Raw genomic sequence first — 20,595 nt, 5'->3', positions numbered from 1 at the left:
TTAAAAAGAACTATAATCATGAAGTATCCTAATTCCTTGCTTCCCAGAGGTTAGTAAACAATATTTAGCAGTAGCCATATAAAAGTTATTACTTCATGACTAACATTTGGAGACTTTTACAGAGCATCATAAAAAAAAAAGGTAAAGGAATTAAAGGTCAGGATTATGGAACTTAAAACCTAGGCAACTGAAGGCACAGTCAGACAATTAAAACTGAGGACAAAGAACCAAGAATTGGAAGAGCACAGTGATATTGGATGGTTTAAAGACTAGATTGTACAGAAGGTAAGAGGCGCAGCAAAGCTATGGCGGGATTCAACATACGTGCATACATAGGCTGAGCTTAGGAGGGATAATGGCGCTTAACGGCAACTCCTTTGCTTGCATCTTCAGAAATAGCTCTATTTCCACTTTAATATCTTAACTTTTCCCCTTTCGGGGTTCTTTTGCAGACCCTGATCTGGAGTTACACACAGGCTTTGGTCCTTTGCAGGAATGGGACCTGTTCTCGGGGTTCCACGACTGGCCAATACTCCACATGCCAAGAGTTTGGCCTGAGAGTCTCGATCATGTCGGAAGCCTAAGATCTCGGGGCTCTGGAGGCGGGCGGATCGAGAGTCGGTGTCATGGCAGGAGACTCGTATGTCGTCAGGGAGGCTGGAAAATCTTTCGCTATGGGCCCAAAGAGTCTTTGCGATCTTCAGACACAGAGCTTGAACAAAGCGATGAAGCGGACTTTTAACACCGTTATCCAGTGGGCTATTGTTATGTTCTCCTGCTTGCTGTGAAAATGGGGGACACCTCCCTCTCCCTTGCCAGGGAGAGGGAGAATCTGTGGTTTGTCAAACGTCGGATGAAATGCGAAGCCTTTGGGTTAACTTTGGTCTGTGTCTTTGCTATTGCTTAGCACACGCTTGAGCTTGGTGACGGTATCAATGCGCCTTTTTTTTGCTGATGGGGAGGGAGGGATCGTTGCTTGCTGCAGCTTATGCACAGGGGGACTTTGGGGTTCTCACGTTTAACTATCGTTCATTCTTTGGGGCAGTTCTCCGTTCTCATGGGTGTTTGTGAAGAAAAAGCATTTCAGGATGTATATTGTATACATTTCTCTGCCATTAAATTCGACCTTTGAACCTTTGAACGTACAAAAATAGGAACAGTTAAAAATCAAGGCAATATAGGTCAATAAACACTGGAATGATTGCTAAATCAGATGCTACAGGCTGGTATTTGGGGATAGTGCTTTAATTTGAAGAAACATTGTCTACAGAGTTATACAGAGGTCATATTTCAAGAAGCCAATACATGCATAATAGGTGTAATGACCTCCTTCTATGCAATTTCATGTTACATTCCAAAATTGCGTCAAAAATCACCAAATACCTCATTTCAAGTCTATTATTAGTCACAACAATATTAAGCATCACTCTTTTACTGTTGATGATATCAATGCACAGTGATATTTATTTTAATTAGCTCCTTAAATGTGGCCCATTTCAGAGCTCTACCCCTAGCAAATACTTGGCTCTTGCACTTTCACAAACTCTTAATATTTTTTTTACAAAATTTTCAAGAATTACCTTGACCACTTTTGGGTTTCGATGCATTATCAAAGTCACAGATCTGTTTCCAGTTGTCACGCACGGCTTCGGGGGTCATTTGTTGATTCTTCTGTCTTACAGTAACACCTTGAGTTCGCTCCCAACGCACTTAAAAGAGAACAATTAAAAAGGTTGCTAAATTAAGCCAAGCACAATAGAAATTGTTTCCAAGATTCCTATTGCCTTTGAAGGAGAAAACTTTTAACTTTTATAAAATTTGTTCAAAATTACGAGAGATTTGTTTCATTTCTAAACATTTCTCAAAAGTTTGAACACAATTATGCAACTTAAAACAAATAGCTCGAGATAGAGAAATACTAATTTTAATTTCTAAGCAAACAGTGCATTGATATGAGGATTCAAATAATACTTGTATTATATACGGAGCATTTCAATTTAAAAATGTTTTTACCAAACCAAATTAGTTTTGTGAAAGAATAAGCCCCCTGAAAATACCACCATTCTAGATTAAAGGAACTTGGCACATGTCAACATCTTCATCATTTTTTTGCTGGTCATAATACTGACAAAATAGTTACTTTTGTCTCCCCTGCCTCAGGTAATAGCACTTACCTCAAAATCAACATACTAGAGCCTCAACCTCATCACAGAGCTCCAGCACACAACCTGGCTAAAACCTTTTATATTTCCATATAGTACAGGAGGAGATTTGCATCTTTATAAGTGATATTCTGCTGATTCTAACAGACAATCAGCTGTTGACATCTTGGCAAAATAAGTTTCCTCAAAACAACATGGCTGTTTATCTTAATGGTATTGATATTATCCCATTCTAGACTGGGTATTAAGCAATGAGGAAGGGTTAGTTAGCAATCTTGTCGTGCGAGGCCCCTTGGGTAAGAGCGACCATAATATGGTGGAATTCTTCATTAAGATGGAGACTGACATAGTTAATTCAGAAACAAAGGTTCTGAACTTAAAGAAGGGTAATCACCAATTTATTGCATCTCAATGTTTCTTTCCAAGTACTCCTTCAATTTCATTCAAAATTAAAAACCTGATCACCCAGGTCTTTCAATATTTGATCTAAGGCGGGCTGTAATCATCATGAACAGTCACTTATTTGGCTGAGGTGACACAATATTTAAAAAGAGCTCTGAGCCTTTCAGGACCTTTCAGCAGGCTGCAATCGTAACAATCTACTAGGAAGTCAGCAAAGGCCAATAAAAGAAGCGAGGCATAAGTGAAGCAGTATTAGAGTGGTTCAAGAGGCTTTAGGGACAACAAATGGAGGCTCAAAGTAAATTTCTAGTAAGTATAATTTTCCTCTTTCTTTATCAATTAGTACATAATGTGGAGAGAATCGGTCCAGGATTAGACACAAGTCATTCATGTGAGATGTGGGAATTCTGGGAGATCTCCAGTCTCTCTGATAACTATATCTTTATGAAGTGCATTGAGTTGCAGTTCCTTAGACACCATGTTAAGGATCTGGAGCTGCAGCTCAAAGACCTTCAACTCATAATGAAGAATAGGAAGGTGATAGAAAGGAGCTACAGGGAGGTAGTCACCCAAAGTAACTGTCAGGAGAGGGAAAGGGAATAGGAAGCTAGTGTTGAGTAGCTCTGTGGCAGTTCCCCCTCAATACCACTTTGGATTCTGTTTGGAGTGGGAAGGGTGGGGGGGAGAGCATGACCAACCAGGAGGAAGCAGTAGTAACAGCTTCTCTGGCACTGAGTTTGGCTCTGTGGCTCAGGGGGAAGGGGGGGCGGGGGGAAGAAGGGGAGTGCAGTAGTGATAGAGGATTCCATAATTAGAGAAACAGAAGGAGATTCTGTGGATGCGAAAGAGACACCTGGATGATATGTTACCTCCCAGATGCCAGGATCGGGTATGCCTCAGATTGGGTCCACAACATTTTAAAGGGGGAGAATGAGCAGTCAAAAGTCATAATACACATTTGCACCAGCAACATGCATAGGAAAAGGGAGGAGGTCCTGAAGAAGAAACATAGGAAGTTAAGGTAGGAAGCTGAAAGCAGGACCTCCAGAGTAGGAATCTCTGAACTGCTATGTACCACACATCAGCAAGGGTAAAGATAGGATGATTTGGCAGATAAATGCATGGCTGAGGAATTGATGCAGGGGGCAAGGCTTTGGATTTCTCTATCATTGGAATCTCTTCTGGGGAAGGTATGACTCAAAAAAAAGGGGGTACAATATCCTTGCGGGCAGGTCTGCTAGAACTGTTAGCAAGAGTTTAAACTAATTTAGCCGGGGGTGGGAACCAACGTGATAGGGGTGAGAATCGGACAGGTAGCATACAAGTAGATACAGCGTGAAGTGAGATTGTGAGGAAAGGCTAGCAGATGATAGGACAAAATTGAAGTCAGTGGAATGATTTGAAGTGTAACATAGGGGCAAAATCTAAAAGGGTGTTATACATGAATGCACACGTTATACAAAATACGATAAATGATCTTGTAGTGCAGTTACAGATTGGAGGTTATGATGTTGGGGCATCACTGAATTCAGGCTGAAAGATTATCATAGCTGGTAACTTAACATCCAAGGATACACATCGTATCAAAAAGCAGGTAGGCGGGGTGTCTCTGATGGTAAAAAAAAACAAATAAAATCCTAAGAAAGAGGTAACATAGGGTCAGAAAATGTAGAATCCTTGTGGGTAGAGCTAACAAACTGCAAGAGTAAAAATACACTGATGGGAGTTATATATAGGCTTCCAAACAATAGCCAGGTTGTGGAATACAAATTACAATGGGAGATAGAAAAGACATGTGAAAAGGGCAATGTTACAATAGTCATAGGGGTTTTCAATATGCAAGTAGATTGAGAAAATTGGATTGATGCTCGATTCCAAAAGAGGGAATTTGTAGAAGGTCCATTGAGTTTGAGCCCCGTTCAGAAGGCAATTCTACATTTGGTGTTGTGTAATGAACCAGATTTGATTAGGAAGCTTAAGGTAAAGGAACCCTTAGGAAGCAGTGATCGTAATATGACAGAATTTGCCCTGCAGTTTGAGAGAGTGAATCTAAAGTCAGATGTATTCTGTTACAATGGTGATTACAGAGGCATGAGAGAGGAGCTGGCCAAAGTTGATTGAAAGGGGACACTACCGGGGATAATGGCAGACAGCAATAGCTGGAGTTTCAGGGAGCTATTCGAAAAGTGCAAGGTAGATGTACACTAAAGATGAAAAAGTATTCTAAAGGAGGATGATGCAACCATGGCTAACAAGGGAAGTCAAAGACAGCATAAAAGCAAAAGAGAGGGCATATAATATAGCAAGTATTAGTGGGACGTTAGAGGGTTGGGAAACTTTTAAAAACCAACAGAAGGTAACTCGAAAGCCAGAAGGAAAGATGAAGGTAAGTTAAACAATAATATTAAAGAGCATACCAAAAGTATATATATATCACCATGTGCAGTCAAGGTGTTTCAAATGATTGTAGTAAAAAATACACCTTTATGTGGAAGGTCTAACTGCTGATGAATCAGTATCTACACTATGAAGACAAAAGAACACTCCAAGCAACTCCGCAAAATCGTTATTGAAAAGCAGGAGGGGGATACCGAGAATTGGAAGAGCATACCATTCGCAGCTTTATGGGAAAATGGCAAAGAGAAAGTCACTGTTGAAAAAAAAGCTACATGAAATCTCAGCCACAGTTTGACAGAAGGCATGTGGGACATGCTGAAGTTAACTGGAAGAGGTTCTATGGTCTGATGAAACCAAAATTGAGCTTTTTGGCCATCAGACTAAATGATATGTCTGGTTGAAAGTAGAGGGCAAAATAACTGCAGCAAAATACAGGAAAATCTTGAAGGAAAACCTGATGTAGTCTGCAAGAGAGCGGCGACCTGGGAGAAGATTTGTTTTCCAGCAAGACAATGACCCAAGCACAAAGCCAAATAATGGCTTAAAAACAACAAAGTTAATGTCCTGGATTGGTCAAGTCAGAGTCCAGACCTCAATCCAATTGAGAAATTGTGGCTGGACTTGAAAAGGGCTGTTCACTCACAATACCCATGCAATCTGATAGAGGTTGAGCAGTTCTGTAAAGAATGGGGAAAAATTGCACTGTCCAGATGTGCAAAGCTGAGAGAGACGTATTCAGAAAGACTCAAGGCTGTAATTGCTGCCAAAGGTGCATCTACTAAATACTGACTTGAAGGGGGCCAATACTTATGCAATCAATTATTTTGTGTTTTACATTTGTAATTAATTTAGATCACTTTGTACAGATCTGTTTTCACTTTGACACAAGAGTCTTTTTCTGTTGATCGGTGTCAAAAGGTTTTCCATGACTTATTGTTTTACAACATTGAATCATAGTGGATTAGATATATACATAGACACATAACATAGGTCAAAGTCAGCATGGGTTCCTTTACAGGAAATATTGTTTGACAAATCTGTTGGAATTCTTTGAGGAAGTAACAGGCTGAATAGACAAAGGAGAGTCAGTGGATGGGTGTTTATTGAATTTTCAAAAGGCCTTTGACAAGGTGCTGCACATGAAGCTGTTTAACAAGATCAGAGCCCATGGTATTACAGGAAAGACACCAGCATGGATAGGTTGGGTGACTGGTAGGAGGAAAACAGTGGAAGTTAAGGGGCATTTTTCAGGTTGGCTTCCAGTGACTTGTGGTGCCCTAAAGGGGTCGTGTGGAGACTGTTTTCTTTCACATTATATGTCAACACTCTGGATGACGGGATTGATGGCTATGTGGCCAAGTCTGCAGACGATATGAAGGTGGGTGGAGGAACAAGTAGTCCTGAGGAAGTTGAGAGTCCACAGAAGGACTTTAAGACAGAATAGGAGAATGGGAAAAAAAGTGGTAGATGGAATAGAGTGTTGGGAAGTGTATGGTCATGCACTTTGCTGGAAGGCATAGACTATTCTCTAAGTGGGGAGAATACTCAAAAACCAGATCTGCAAAAGGACTTGGGAGTCCTTGTACAGTGTTAGCATTCATTTTGAAAGGACTAGAAAATAAAAGCAAGGATGTTATGCTGAGGCTTTATAAAGCATTGGTCAGACCTTACTTGGAGCACTGTTAACAATTTTATCTAAGAAAAGATGTACTGGCAATGGAGAGGGTTCGGAAGAGGTTCATGAGAATGATTCCAGGAATGAAAAGGTTATGAAGAGCATTAATACTTGCAGAAGTTTAGAAGAATGCGGGGTAATCACATTTAAACTTGTCAAATATTGAAAAGCCGAAATAGAGTGAATGCGGTAAGGACTTTTCCTACATTGGGGGGAGGATAGGGCCAGACATATGGCTATGGAAGCCAAGTCATTGGGTATATTCGAAGTGGAGGCTGATAGGTTTTTGATTAGTCAGGGTATCAAAGATTACAGAGATAATGCAGGAGAACAGGGTGGAGAGGGAAAATAAATCAAACATGATAGAATACTAGAGCAGACTGAATGGGCTGAGTGGCCTACTCCTGCTCCTCTGTCTTAAGGTCTTGTGAATAATTACCACCAGATGAAAAATAAAAAGTAAATTGATGGGGCTAGAGTCCAGAGTAATACAGCACAAAAAACAGTCCCTTGTTCCCTAATCATCCATGTCAACCAAGAAAACCTTCTGTGCTAGTCCCAGTTGCCTACATTTGGCCCATATATCTCAATATTTTTCCTATCCACATACCTGCCCAAATGTCTCTTAAACGTTATTATTGTGCCTGCCTCAACTATTTCCTCCAGCAACATTTACCCATATAGTCAACACCATTGACCAAAGCAGGGCTTCTCGACCAGGGTTCCACAAGAGGTCACTAGGGGTTCCACCAGAGATCAATTAAAAAAAAACATAGATTTTGAACTTCGTGCTACTCGTGATGCTAGCGCTCGTAGCGGTGTACTGTGACCGTGAAGCCCCATTAGCAATCTGGTCTCTCAGCCCAGTATGGTAGTGCACAGTAGGACCATATTTATTGGATTGAGTCCATTCTTCTTGATGCGAGGTAGGGGAGGCCGATGATAATTGGCGAGCACTCTATTGCACAGAGGAGAGGACGGTCGGCTGGTGAGGAGCGTGAAGAGCGTTTTCTGAGTATTGAATGGACTCGCCCAACTTAGGTTGCGACGTCACCTCTCTCCCCCGAATTATCCTACCCAACTTCCCCTTATGAGAGCGAACAAACCCTACCGGTGTAGGAGAAAATTGGAGGGAAATTTTCATTCTAAAGAAAGAATTTTTTATGCACTGCAATTCAATTGCTGGATTGCTGCTTTGCTGTTGTAAATGTTGCAGAGTGTGAATTGTGTAGGTTCGAGGTGAATTGTACTGTGAAGTTTCCGTATTTTTTACGGTTTTCTCATTTCGTTATTTATAATACCTATCCTTTTTATATTTTATTAACTCCTATGATAGAAGATGCAGTACAAGAAATTGAAAAGGTTTCACTCTCAAACAGTACAGTAAGTCAACACATTGATGACATGCCACAATAATGAAGAGGTTTTGTGTGCTAAACAGAAAAACAACAGCTTCTCTATCTAGCTTGATAAGTTAACAGACTTCAACAATAAATTTAATTGTAGCATTTGTAAGATTTGCAAATAATGATTAAAACTTTTTCAGCTTGAGAACATTTAAAAAACAGTGTGAAAACCTGGACAAAGAGCACACCAATCTCCTGCTACATACAGAAATCCGGTGACTTAGCAAAGGAAGAGCTCTCAACACGGTGTTTGAGCTGAAAGGTGAATTGCAAGGGTACTTTCAAGATTTTGCTGAGAGCTTTGAGGATGAAGAATGGCTGTAGAAACTAATCTACTTGGCAGACATTTTCCATCATATGAACCAGTTGAACAAATCTGCAAGCCCCTGGAGAAAATGCTTTGACTTCAAGTGACAAGAAGATCATTGGATTTAAAAGGAAACTAAATCTTTGGAAAAATCATTTTACAAAAGGAAATCTTGAAATGTTTCCACTGCTACTCGGGCTTGAGAGTGAGGAAGGATATCAGAAAGTCGAGTCTTAGTGAAAATAAGTTTTTTAAATTTATGAAAGGGAAAGAAAGAGAATAATTTCAAGAATGGTAAGCTAAACTTAACTACCTTTTTTTTCCAAGAAACGTTGGCTAAAAACTAATTCTCTATTCAAAAAGGCATTGACAATTATTCTTGTATTACTATACCTATAACTAACTGATTACACTAACGTACTGTGAGTTGTATATATAATAATTTTTATGCAGAAATTCCCCAAGACCTGAAAATTATTTTAAGAGTTCCTCCAAGGTAAAAAGTTTGAGAAAGGCTGGACTAGAGTAACAAATCCTCTGACTTCAATAGCCTGTTATGCAGGGTGGTTGAAAATTAGCTAGAGAGGCTGTTCTTTCCCCCCAAGTGTCATTTACAAATATGAATTTCATTTTTGCTCATCATCACCAAGATGCTGGCAGCACATTGCATATATGAACCATCTTCTGAGTGAAAAAATGGCCCTTTAGTTTCCTATTAAATTGCTCCCCTCTTATATCTATGCCCTCTAATTCTAGATAACCCAACCTTGAGAAAAAGGCTGTACACACTGAGCTTATCTATGTCCCTCATAATTTTAAACACAGCTATAAAATCACCTCCTATTCTTCTACCGTAAAGTGAATTAAGTCCAAACCTGCCCAATATCTCCCCATAATTCAGTCCCAAGACCTGGCAAAATTCTCATAAATCTATTCAGGCTATCAGCAACACTGGGCAATTTGCCAAAAATTATCCAATTTCTTTCCAGAAGGCTTATTAACTATTTGCTTATCTGCAACAAAAGTGCAAATCGATTAACACATGCTGTTAACCTTGTTAATAAAAGCTGTATTTCATTGATAAATTGACAAACTTGGTTTATTCAGAAACCTCAGATCAGACCAAATAACATTTTGTCAAACGTTTTAATGCTAATTTTGCCTTGGGCATTAGTTTCCAGATAATCAATTGTCAAAATATCTCTATTTTTTCCACTGAAGGGTAACTTGTTTATGACTGGATAGATTTCGGACTGTTTTGGGGTACAGGTTCTGCAAAGAACTGGTTTACAAGCTTCAAATGATAAGGTGACAAAGTTGGTAGAGAGTCCTAATGAAGAAGTGGTAGCTCTGTATAATTTTGTCTGTAATTACATTTCAAATGGTCTGAAGTTGATTCAAAGCAGCACAAATAAATCGGTATAGGCTCTTTATGGCCTATATAGTATTTTACTTGAACAGAAAAGTCAAACAATCCAGTAAACTGCAACCTTCAAAACACTTAATAGTTAAAAAGAAATCCCTATAGTACAATACTTTCGTGCATATAGTTGAGGATTACAATGTGTGGGTGGAAGGAAGAGCTAAAAAAGAGGTGCTAGAAAAAAGATGAGAGGGTGGCCAATTTCAGTGCTCGATTCCCAGACTTCTACCATGAAAGATATTGATGGTACTGAGCAGTCTTTACCATTCAAAATAGCTTCAAATTAATTCAAAATATTATACTCTTTAATAAGAACTTTACAAGTTACTTAACGCCATCACAAAAAAATGCAATTTAAGAGTTGCTGCATTACAACCAAAGTATGTGTGATGACTGCCACAAAAATACCATATTGTGAACTGTGGCTGACTTTTATAAGTCTTCAGTTTGCTTGTCAATTTGCAATTAAAACAAGCCTTAGCTAGGTCTTTAGATTTTCATTGCCCCAAAGCTGGATGCAATGAAAATCCATTTATTATTGTCACACAACCCGAGGTTCAGTGAAAAATTTTGTTTTGCATGCCTTCCATACAGATTGATTCACTACAATAGAGCATTGAGGTAGTTCAAGGGAAAGCAACATCAAATGCAGAACAAAATGTTATAATGTTGTAGAAAAAGTGCAGTGCCGATAGACAGTATGGGGCAAGGCAGTAACAAAGTAGACTGTGAGGTCAAGAGTCCATACTGCTAAATTTAATAGCCTTATTACAGCAAGATATAAGCTGTCCTTCAACCAAATGTACACCAAACATATTGCAGGGATATAAGAAGTGATTAATCTAATAATTCTCATCTTTAAAAAATTGGTATTGGCATACCAAACAATAATAACTGATTTTATACTTGGATTAGTGTTATTTCATTTTTATCAAATGATGAATTACCTTCCACGTCAAAAGATTGAATTTCACATTTCTTATATTGTTTCCAAATTCCAACTTATTCTAATTCACAGTTAAATCTACAAATACTATCAAGGACTTTAGTGATCACATTTTCAAAGAGTGATTAACAGCATGCCAAAATCTGAGGGATAAGTAACTTACTATCAAGCACATTGGCTCTTCTCTATCCAGTGAAAACTCTTAAGTAGTCAAATGAAAATATATTCCATTTTTATTTCAATGTTGATTTGACAAGATGGTTTCAAAATATATGTAATTGCTACTATTCTGGACAAATCACATGATGAATGCCACTTAGCATGTAAAATGGTTGCGACAAGATGATCATATTGTAAAAAAACTGACCTATAGCACCACCAAGAGGAAGCTTCATTCCACTTGCAAAGCAGGACCATTCATACATTTCTGAATTTATATACATACATTTTTTAAGTGTATCCAATGCTCAAGTCATCCAAATCAATGTGTTAGTTTCAAATACTGTGCCAAAGGACTTGTGCACAAATATCTTAGTTGGCATTCAAATACAGAACTGACTGTGTACTAAATAACAGAAATGCTTTCTTTTGGATGAAATTTTACACTGAGCTTTAAACTCCTGTCTTAGACAGATGTAAAAGATCACATGGAACTATTCTGAAGGAAAGATGTGGAGTTGCTTTCCGTTTTCCTGACCAATATTTATCCCTTAATCAATGTCGCTAAAACAGATCATCTGGGAGTTTGCTTGCAAGATACGTGCCATACATTTTGAAGGCAAAGTGACTTAAGAATTTCAGTTTCAGACCAGTGGAAAGAAGCACCACATATTAATAAACTAAAATACAGAACAAGACACATGTCAGTGAAAATATGAATTGCACATATTATGCAAGATATAATACAAAATAAAGGAGACAAAGAGTCACATCCATGTAGGTGTAAAAGGTCTCACAAATAATGAACACAGAGGAATATGCCACGCAGCTCTACAAAGGACGTTAACATCAACAGTGACACTTAAATTTTTAGAATTATTATACATTTTAGCTATGTATCTTGTCTATCAATATTTTTCACATTATGAAGACAAAAGAGATTTGTTTATGGCCACCTCTGTACTGTGGAATCAGCAGTAATCTGAACAAGCTGCGCACCACAATTCCTGAGGAGACATGGGATTGCACAGCAGGAGAAAGGTTTCAAAACGAGCAAGCGGGATGGGGGAAGAGTCGGGACATTCTGCACACTACAATTCCCAAGGAAACATTGAAATGTGTGTAATTAGGCACTTGTCAAGATCCAATAAAAAGAAGACAGGTATAAGTGAATGGCCATTGTTTGAGTGGGGAGCTCAGGCTTTGACTCCAAGACTTCGGCAAGGAGAGATGGAAGCTGTAGACAAATGTTTTTCTTTAATATTTCTTTCTTTCTTATTGCTGAGTTAGAGCAGTGGAGATGCCAGGCAGGATAGTAGAAAGCACCTCCTGCGGGATGTGGAAAAGCAGGGAGACGTCCAGTGCCCTGACAACTACACCTGCAGGAAGTGCATCCAGCTGCAGTTTCTTACAGACCATGCTAAGGAATTGGAGCTGGAGCTGAATGAACTACAAATCATTCTGGAGGCTGAGGACCTGATTGACAGAAAATACAGGGAGGAAGTTATACCCAAAGTGTAAGACACAGGTAAACGGGTGACTGTCAGGAGGGAGAAAGGGATAGGCAGCCAGTGCTGAGTTCCCCTGTGGCTGTTCCCCTCGACAACAGATACACCATGTTGGATACTGTTGTAGGGATGACCTAGCAGAGGAAAATCACAATGGTCAGGTCTCTGGCACTGAGTCTGGCTCTGTGGCTTAGAAGGGAAATGAGAGAGAAGAGGCGAGCTGTAGTAATAGGGAATTCATTGGTTAAGGAAACAGATAGGAAATTCTGTGGACCACTAGATTCCCTGATAATCTGTTGCCTCCCAGGTGCCAGGATCAGACACATCTCGGATCGAGTCCACAACACTCTTAATTCAGAGTGTGAGTGGCCAGAGTTTGTGATCCACATCAGTACCAATGATATGGGTAGGAAAAGTGACGAGGTCCTGCAAAATGAGTTCCGGGAGCTAGGAGCTAAGTTAAAGGGCTAGATGTCCAGGGTTGTGATTTCAGCATTGCTACCCAACCCATGCCATGTGCTAGTGATGCCAGAACTAGGAAAATAGTACAGTTTAACATGTGACTAAGGAGACGGTGCAGGAGGGACGGCTTCAGATCTTTGGACCATTGGGCTTACTTCCAGGGAAGGTGGGACCTCTACAGAAAGGACAGTTCGCACCCAAATTGGAGAGGGATTAATATCCCAGGGGAAGGTTTTCTAGTACCACATGGTGAGTGGGGAAGTGAGGTCCGGGGGGGTGGGGGGGGGGTTAAACTGGAGTTGCAGGTAGATGGGAACCAGAGCAGATAGTGGAGTGATTGTGGGAAAAGATGTAATTAAACCTACATACAAAGTCAGAAGCTTGGGGCATGGATCAGCTCACGAACTTATGACATTGTTGCCTTGATTGCAAGGCCTGGTTACAGACCTGGCAGTTCAATGTTCCGGGATTCCATTGCTTTAGACATGATAGAGTGGAAGGGATTAAAGGAGAAGGGATGGCATTACTACTCAGAGAAAATGGCATGGCAGCGTTCAGAAAGAAGAGACCGGAGAGCTTATCTATTGATGCCAGAGGAGCAAATTTGTAGAAAGATTGAAGCCTGTTGCAATTAACATAAGGTTGTGATAGCAGCAATTTTAATTTTCCACATATTGACTCGGTCTCCCCTTCTGTAAAAGGACTGGATGGGAAAGAGTTTGCCAAATGTGTTCAAGAAAATTTTCTTAATCTTTACATAGAGTCTTAACTAGAGAAAGTGCAATACTATCTCGATTTAGGGAATGAGACAGTACAGGTGACAGTTTGTGTAGAGGAACACTTTGCAGCTAATGGCATTCGTTTCAAGATAATTATGGAGAAGGGTAGGTCTGGTTGTCAGGCTGAGATTCTAAATTGGAGAAAGACAGTTTTGATGGTATTAGAAAAGATCTTGCAAGTGTGGATTGGGACAGGATGCTTTCTGGCAAATGCGTACTTTGTAAGTGAAACAGTGAAATTTTGCAAGTACAGAGTTTGTATTTTTGTGTCAGATAAAAAAGCAAGGATAACAGGTTTAGGGAACTTGTTTTTTAAGATACCGAGGCCCTGGTTAAGAAAAAGGAGGAGGTGTATTGCAGGTATAGGTAGGTAGGAACAAATGATGTACTTGACAAGTGTAAGAAATGCAAGGTAACACATAAAAAAGAAATCAGGAGGACTAAAAGTAGGCATGAGGCTGCTCTAGCAGACAAGGTGAAGGAGAATCCAAAGGGATTCAACATATATTAAGAGCAAAAAGATAGCACGGGACGAAAATGGGCTCTGTGAGATCAGAGTGGTCATCCATACAGGGAACTGAAAGAGGTGGGACAATTTTTGTATCTGTATTTACTCAGGAGGTGGACATAAGAGTCTATGGAAATGAGGCAAATTAGCAGTGAGGTCATGAACCATATAGAGTATATACAGTGCTTCCTATCTTGAGGTGATCTTCCATGGAGGGCTATGGTCCAGGTGCAGGTTAATAGTATTAGGCAGACTAGTCATTCAGCATAGGCTAGAAGGGCTGAAGGATCTGCTTCTGTGCTGTAGTGTTCTACAACTCGATAACCAAGTACTAACAGAAGTGTCACAGAAATAGATCATCTACTTTCAAAATTCTGGCTGAAATATTATTAGTAGCCAGGTCAAATAGGATCATTTCTACCCTTCTTTGAATTGTCCAATGATTTTTTTTATATATATGCAGGTGACAAAGTTAAAATTTAATAACTCAAATATACAAATTATCCAGAATCTAAAATTACAGTACTGCTTCAATATGGATTGTTGTGTCAGTGCTCAAGTCTCTGACACTGTCTCTACCAAAAAAGGACAACTGTAACATTTGTACAAAATTAAATGTTTACTGCAGCCATTTGAGAAATGCCACAATAGTTAAAAATCATGAAGTTATAGCTTAAAACACTGAACCCCAAGATTTTTTTAAAACCCACATTAAAACTTTCCAGTTTTAAAAACTTTTTTTTTACTTTAAATCCTCTCAAATTGATTTTTTGACTTGCACAAATATCTGCATAAAGTATGAAATGTCTACTACAGTAAAACTCCAATAATCCAATATGCATTCCATGAAAAATGTGAGATAGTTCAACATCTGGCATGGTAGGCAGCTGTCAATCCCAGGGGATCATGGGTTTGCGCCTCTGTGTCCTCTGAAGAACCAGCTGTTGCCCATGCAGCGGGTTCCCCCTCTCCATGTCACTGATGTAGTCCAAGGGAAGGACAAGCACCAACACAGCTTGGAACCAATGTTGTCGCAGAGGTTGCCAGAGTGAAGTTGCAATGGTCCCCTGCTCCAGATTTCTTCCTCAGGGTTTACTCCCAAAGCCTCTCCTATGGGTGAGTATGGCCGCAAGGCAGCGGAGGTTTAAAATCAGAGCTTTCCTTCTCCTAGGTGGGCTGTCGTCCAAGACTGACAAGCCCCACCTGCCCAAAGCAATTCGTTTTGAGGCGCCAGTGATCCTACTTTGTCCCTTCTCGCCAATAAAAGCAGTTCTGCCGGGCCTAGTAGCTAAGCCACAATTGGAGGTCAAGAGTTGGACTTGGTTGTCAGAGGCTGTTAGAGATGCACGGCTTTTGGCGCACTCTATAGGTAGTGGGAGCTTACCCCCACTACCACCCCCGCCTATGACACAACCTTAGGAACCTATCTGACATGCAGGCTGACAATTCTCTATTAACATATCAGTTTCTGCACTCCTTTTAAACTTGTCAGGGCCCTGCATCCCATACTAATCATTAATACATTTCCATTCAACTCAGGGTTCAATGGAAGATTTGTTAATGATTAGTTTTATTTGTCATATGTACATCAAAACCTACAGCAAAATGTGTCGACAGGCAATATAGTCCAAGAAAGTAAATTGAGTTGGAGTAATTGATAGGAATAACATCAATAGTCTGGAAAATATGCCTATCTAGTACCAAAGTTGTGAGCATGCCAGATTAATGGAGCTTTACGGTATCAGCATTTCTGAAGATTATTCTATAACATTCTAGCGTACATCATCACTTACATTTGCCAATCCAGCCTGCTCCCACCTGATTGAAAAATAAAAATGAAATGTTATTTCTCAACATATTTGCATGTAAAAAGCAAACAAAAGATGAATCGAAATCTGATCAAAATTGAGATAAATATCCTACCTCAAATAAGCCGCCATTTTCTTTGCAACTTTCATGGCACAACCAGAGCACCAAAGGTGCTACAAACTCAGGTTTGAGAATATCCAGTAAGTCTAGAATGAAAAGAATACATTGATTTGTGTATCTAATTAAAAAGTGTAACCATTTTTCAAGATGCAAGACCAATACCAATTCTTCAAATATCTAAAACAGAATCATTCTCCCTCCCCACTCAACTACCCCTAAATTCCAAGCTCATATGCAGCATTCTGCAGATAACTAAACTTTAAAGGACCCTCAAAACAAACTTAAGCTGCATTTAAAAATAAAGTCCAGAAGCAGGTCTGCCCAATGAACTGGTGAAAGTAGAATGGCAAGTAATTTTTTTCCCCCTCAGGATCTATTCCTGCATGGACACGTAACAGCACCATAGTATCTCTACGAGGGGTGATTGATAAGTTCGTGGCCTAAGGTAGAGGGAGTCAATTTTAGAAAATCTAGCACATTTATTTTTCAACATAGTCCCCTCCTACATTCACACTCTTAGTCCAGCGGTCGTGGAGCACACAGATCCCTTCTTTGCAGAAATCAGCATCTTGGACCTCCAGAAAGTGGTCCACTGCAGGTGTGATTGATAGGTTTGTGACCTAAGGTAGAAGGAGTTATACAGCTCTCGTTACATGCACGTGCAGTTCAACTCTTTGAGTGATTATGCAGAAAGTTTGAAGTTAATAGATCATCTCCTTCTACCTTAGGCCACGAACTTATCAATCAGCCCTGTTGAGGACCACTTTCTGGAGGTCCAAGACGCCGACTTTACAAAGAAGGGATCTGTATGCTCCACGACCGCTGGACTAAGAGTGTGAATGTAGGAGGGGACTATGTTGAAAAATAAATGTGCTAGGTTTTCTAAAATTGACTCCTTCTACCTTAGACCATGAACTTATCATGTGGTATTTGCCCTTTGTGACATTATCATCATTGCATCAGATAAGGTGCCAAAGGAATTCAGCTGAGCAATACCTCTGCACAATACTAAGATTGAAATATAGTAAACCCAAGTTTACTTCACCTTGGAAGGCTGTCCATCCAAAAATCTTCTATGGGAAGAGAAGATTTTTGGATGGACAGCCTTTCACAGCAATTTAAAGGATATGGTTTATATTCCACTGATGGAAATCCAGACCTAACTCCTTTTGGTTTTTTATTTAAATTATTTTTGTCACCTTAGGTATTTAAATAGAATGATGCATCTCAGAAATAGCAACCCTAACAGGTGTGTCTAAGTACCATATGCAGAGGCTTTCATATCAGAAAGATGCACATCAAGATGAAAAATAGCCTTGGATTTACACGAACAATACAGGATCCGGATAAGGTCAACAACAAAGGCACATATGACCACAAACTTAAAGTTACTATCATCTGGACTATTAACTGAAGATAAATGGTTTGATTAAGTCTTTGATCTTAGTTTGAATTTAATCTAATTATGAAGTCACTATATTCTTGTCAAAGGAAAGACAATTAAATTAAAATACAGCATTAACTGTTAACAAATAAAAAAGATTGCAGATAGAGTATGCTGTGCCTCTGAGCTAAAGTCAAGACTCATCTGATTTTTTTTGAAGGCTTCTTGCTCTCTCTGCTGGCTATAAGAATCATGGACAAAATGAGTTTCACCATTGTGCTCATCTCTGCAGCCACAGTCAAGGAATACACATTGCCAAGGAAACAGGAACTTTTAGCTTCCTGTGAAAATGTCACTCATAATGTTGAGCCTAAAATCTTTAATTGATTGAAATCCCAAAATGACATCACATAATTCGTGGTAAAAATGCTCATTAAATTCAAAACATTGGCTTATTTAAAAGGAAATACATGTTTAAATATTCACAATAATTACCACAAATGAGATTATTGAAATGGGAATACTCCACAAGCCACTAAAATGATATTCTATGGACCTCTGCAGTTTAGCTACAGCATGCAGAGGGGATCTGCACTGGCACATATTTGGAGACTAAGGTCTGAGTCTACCGAACCATAGCAAAAGATGATTCTTAGACTGAACACCTGTCAAACAAGAGGTGCTGGCAGTACTAAAGTCGCCGTTGATGAGAACAGTTCACACCAAAAAACTGGAAAATGCAGACCACTCTCGAGATTGTGTAAAACACTTCTCTGCAAAGATGAAATTCACCATTATCTTCAGTGCACCAGCACAACCTTTGGTGAATTGAACACAAGGATGTTAAGGTCAAGAGTTCAAATGCAACAAAATTCACTGTCTGCCTGCCATCTTTGATATCCTTGCTCTTCTATATTCTTCTGAGACATGGGCTACAGCAGGTAACTCAGAAATACCATCAGAGCTTTCTCCTCAGAAACATTTGAATCTACTATAAGGAAACATGGGCCAACAATGGTGTACTCTTCCAGCCAATTTCCCCACCACTGAGATCCCAAATTACACTCAGCTATACTTTGCAGGCCACCTCACCTGCGCCCCCAAAGCACTGTATCATGAACTCTGTTGGAAAAAGAGACTAACAGAAGAAAAGGATTCAAGGATTTCTCAAAGCCTCCTTGAAAAACACACAGATCCCCACCATCACTTAGAAATCATTGGTTCATGACCAATCACTATGGAGGAGGGATATCTGGGTTAGAATCAAGAACTCCTGTCCATTTTGGAAATACACAGGCAAGCCCAACACAATGGCAGTAGTGGACTACCTCACAAACTAACCAACTAGTCCATCCCGTCTGGCATCTCATCTCCAGCGTGTGCCAGAGTTCAGCTGGCTCCATTAGATACCTCAGAACCCAAGTGGAAGTAAGTCCCCAGAGATTGCCTAACAGAGGTCCTAAAGGAGGTATTAGTGAACAACAACTCTCATTAACAATTAACTTTAGCAGCTCTCTAATGCTCCTACGTTACTTACCTTGAGGAAGTACAGTTTGGGTCAATCTGGAACCAGCCGTTGGAGCAATAGTATTGCATTGGATATTGTACTTTTGACCTTCAATAGCCAAGGTATTTGCCAGACCCAGAAGTCCTAGTTTAGCAGCACTGTAATTTGCTTGTCCAAAGTTACCGTAAATTCCAGAAACAGATGTGGTCATAATAATTCTAGCAAAAAAAAATTTCAAACTCTAAGACTTTTTTGAAAAAACAGACTAAACAATGCAATAGGTCTTCAAAATAAAACTGCAACTAAATAAAAGGACCATATTTTTCAGTTTTTTACCTGCCATACTTTTGATTCTTCATGTAGTTCCATGCTGCCCTTGTGACTTTGAATGAACCCTTCAAGTGAACTCTCTGGATTAAATCTTAAAGGCAAATATTTCTTTTAAACAGTGGCTGAATTTAAAAAGTGCATAATAAGTTACAAAAACAAAGTGCTTTCATTCAAGTCAAAGGGAATATTAATTAAAATGTTTAAAGTGCTTTGGAGGGAGAAAGTCACCAGGCTGAATACTTATATCAGGACTCTAAGGAATAATTGAATTCCTGCTTTTTACCAAACAAAATGGCAACAAGAGAATGATCACTCAGAGATACACAAGATAATATAAGGAATGGATACAGTAAATTCAGAAGATAGTATTATATTGAATTGTGAAAGCTGAGCAAGAAAGTATAGGTTCAATGTAAGGCAAGGCATTTATTTGTATAGTACTCTTCAAACACAAGGGAGTTCAAAGTGCTTTACGTACAACAAGATATAAAAATCAAACATTAAATTTCAAACAATATAAAAAGATAAAATCAAACATAAAAATAAAGAAATAAAAGCTATAGTGCAGGAGGTTCTAATTAAAAGCTACAACAAAAAGAGAAGTTTTAAGCCTCGATTTAAAAGAGCTTAAAGTTGGAGCAGACTTCAGACCCTCTGGAAGATTATCCCAGATATGTGGAGCATAGAAACTAAAAGCTGCTTCGCCATGTTTAGTTTTGACCCCGGGGACAGTAAGCAGACCCACCCCAGATGACTTGAGAGCTCGAGAAGGTTCATAATGCAACAAGAGATCAAAGATGTATTTTGGCCCTAGTGCTTTGTAAACCAGTAGTAATATTTTTTTAAGTCAATCCTCCGATGGACAGGAAGCCAGTGTAGTGATCTGAGAACGGAAGTGATGTGCTCTACTTTCTTGGTCTTAGTAAGGACTCTAACCGCAGCATTTTGAATGAGCTGCAGCCACTTGAGGGATTTTTTTTTTACAGAGACCTATTACCATTACAGAGTAGTCAAGCCTACTAAAAATAAATGCATGGACAAATATAGTATTTCAATTTTAGAACCTTTAATTAAACACATACATATAGAGGAAATAGCTTCCTAAAGAGAGCAATCGGTTTGAAAATGCTGGAACTGAGAAATAAGCTGCAGACTCAAAGGTGACCGACAGGAGGTGCTGTTGGTAATGTCTAAATTGATTTGAAAGCTTATTGAACTTTCCTGTAGAAATTTGTGTACTTTAAAAAAATAGTTGGTTTTAAACTAATTAAAACTGTAGCAAAAATTCTAAGCCAATAAATAGTGCTAAAT

The 20,595-nt window shown here is 39.2% G+C and overlaps 1 protein-coding gene across 2 annotated transcripts in view; it reads right to left on the bottom strand.

Annotated features, from left to right (window-relative positions):
• The window catches only part of hsd17b4 (hydroxysteroid (17-beta) dehydrogenase 4), a 121,640-nt gene that overhangs the window by 71,074 nt on the left and 29,971 nt on the right, over window positions 1–20,595 (bottom strand). For both annotated transcript variants that reach the window (XM_072281451.1, XM_072281452.1), the window contains 5 exons: window positions 19,291–19,375; window positions 18,985–19,172; window positions 16,058–16,149; window positions 15,928–15,952; window positions 1,581–1,709 (listed from right to left, as the gene is read on the bottom strand). In XM_072281451.1, the coding sequence (XP_072137552.1) occupies window positions 1,581–1,709; window positions 15,928–15,952; window positions 16,058–16,149; window positions 18,985–19,172; window positions 19,291–19,375 (519 nt within the window). The remainder of the gene's footprint in view (window positions 1–1,580; window positions 1,710–15,927; window positions 15,953–16,057; window positions 16,150–18,984; window positions 19,173–19,290; window positions 19,376–20,595) is intronic.

Source organism: Mobula birostris, chromosome 17 (genome assembly GCF_030028105.1).
Source record: "Mobula birostris isolate sMobBir1 chromosome 17, sMobBir1.hap1, whole genome shotgun sequence".
In the NCBI taxonomy this organism is placed as follows: Eukaryota; Metazoa; Chordata; class Chondrichthyes; order Myliobatiformes; family Myliobatidae; genus Mobula; species Mobula birostris.
The sequence above is the reverse complement of the archived record's forward strand: the minus strand, read 5'-3'. Positions and strand labels throughout refer to the sequence as shown.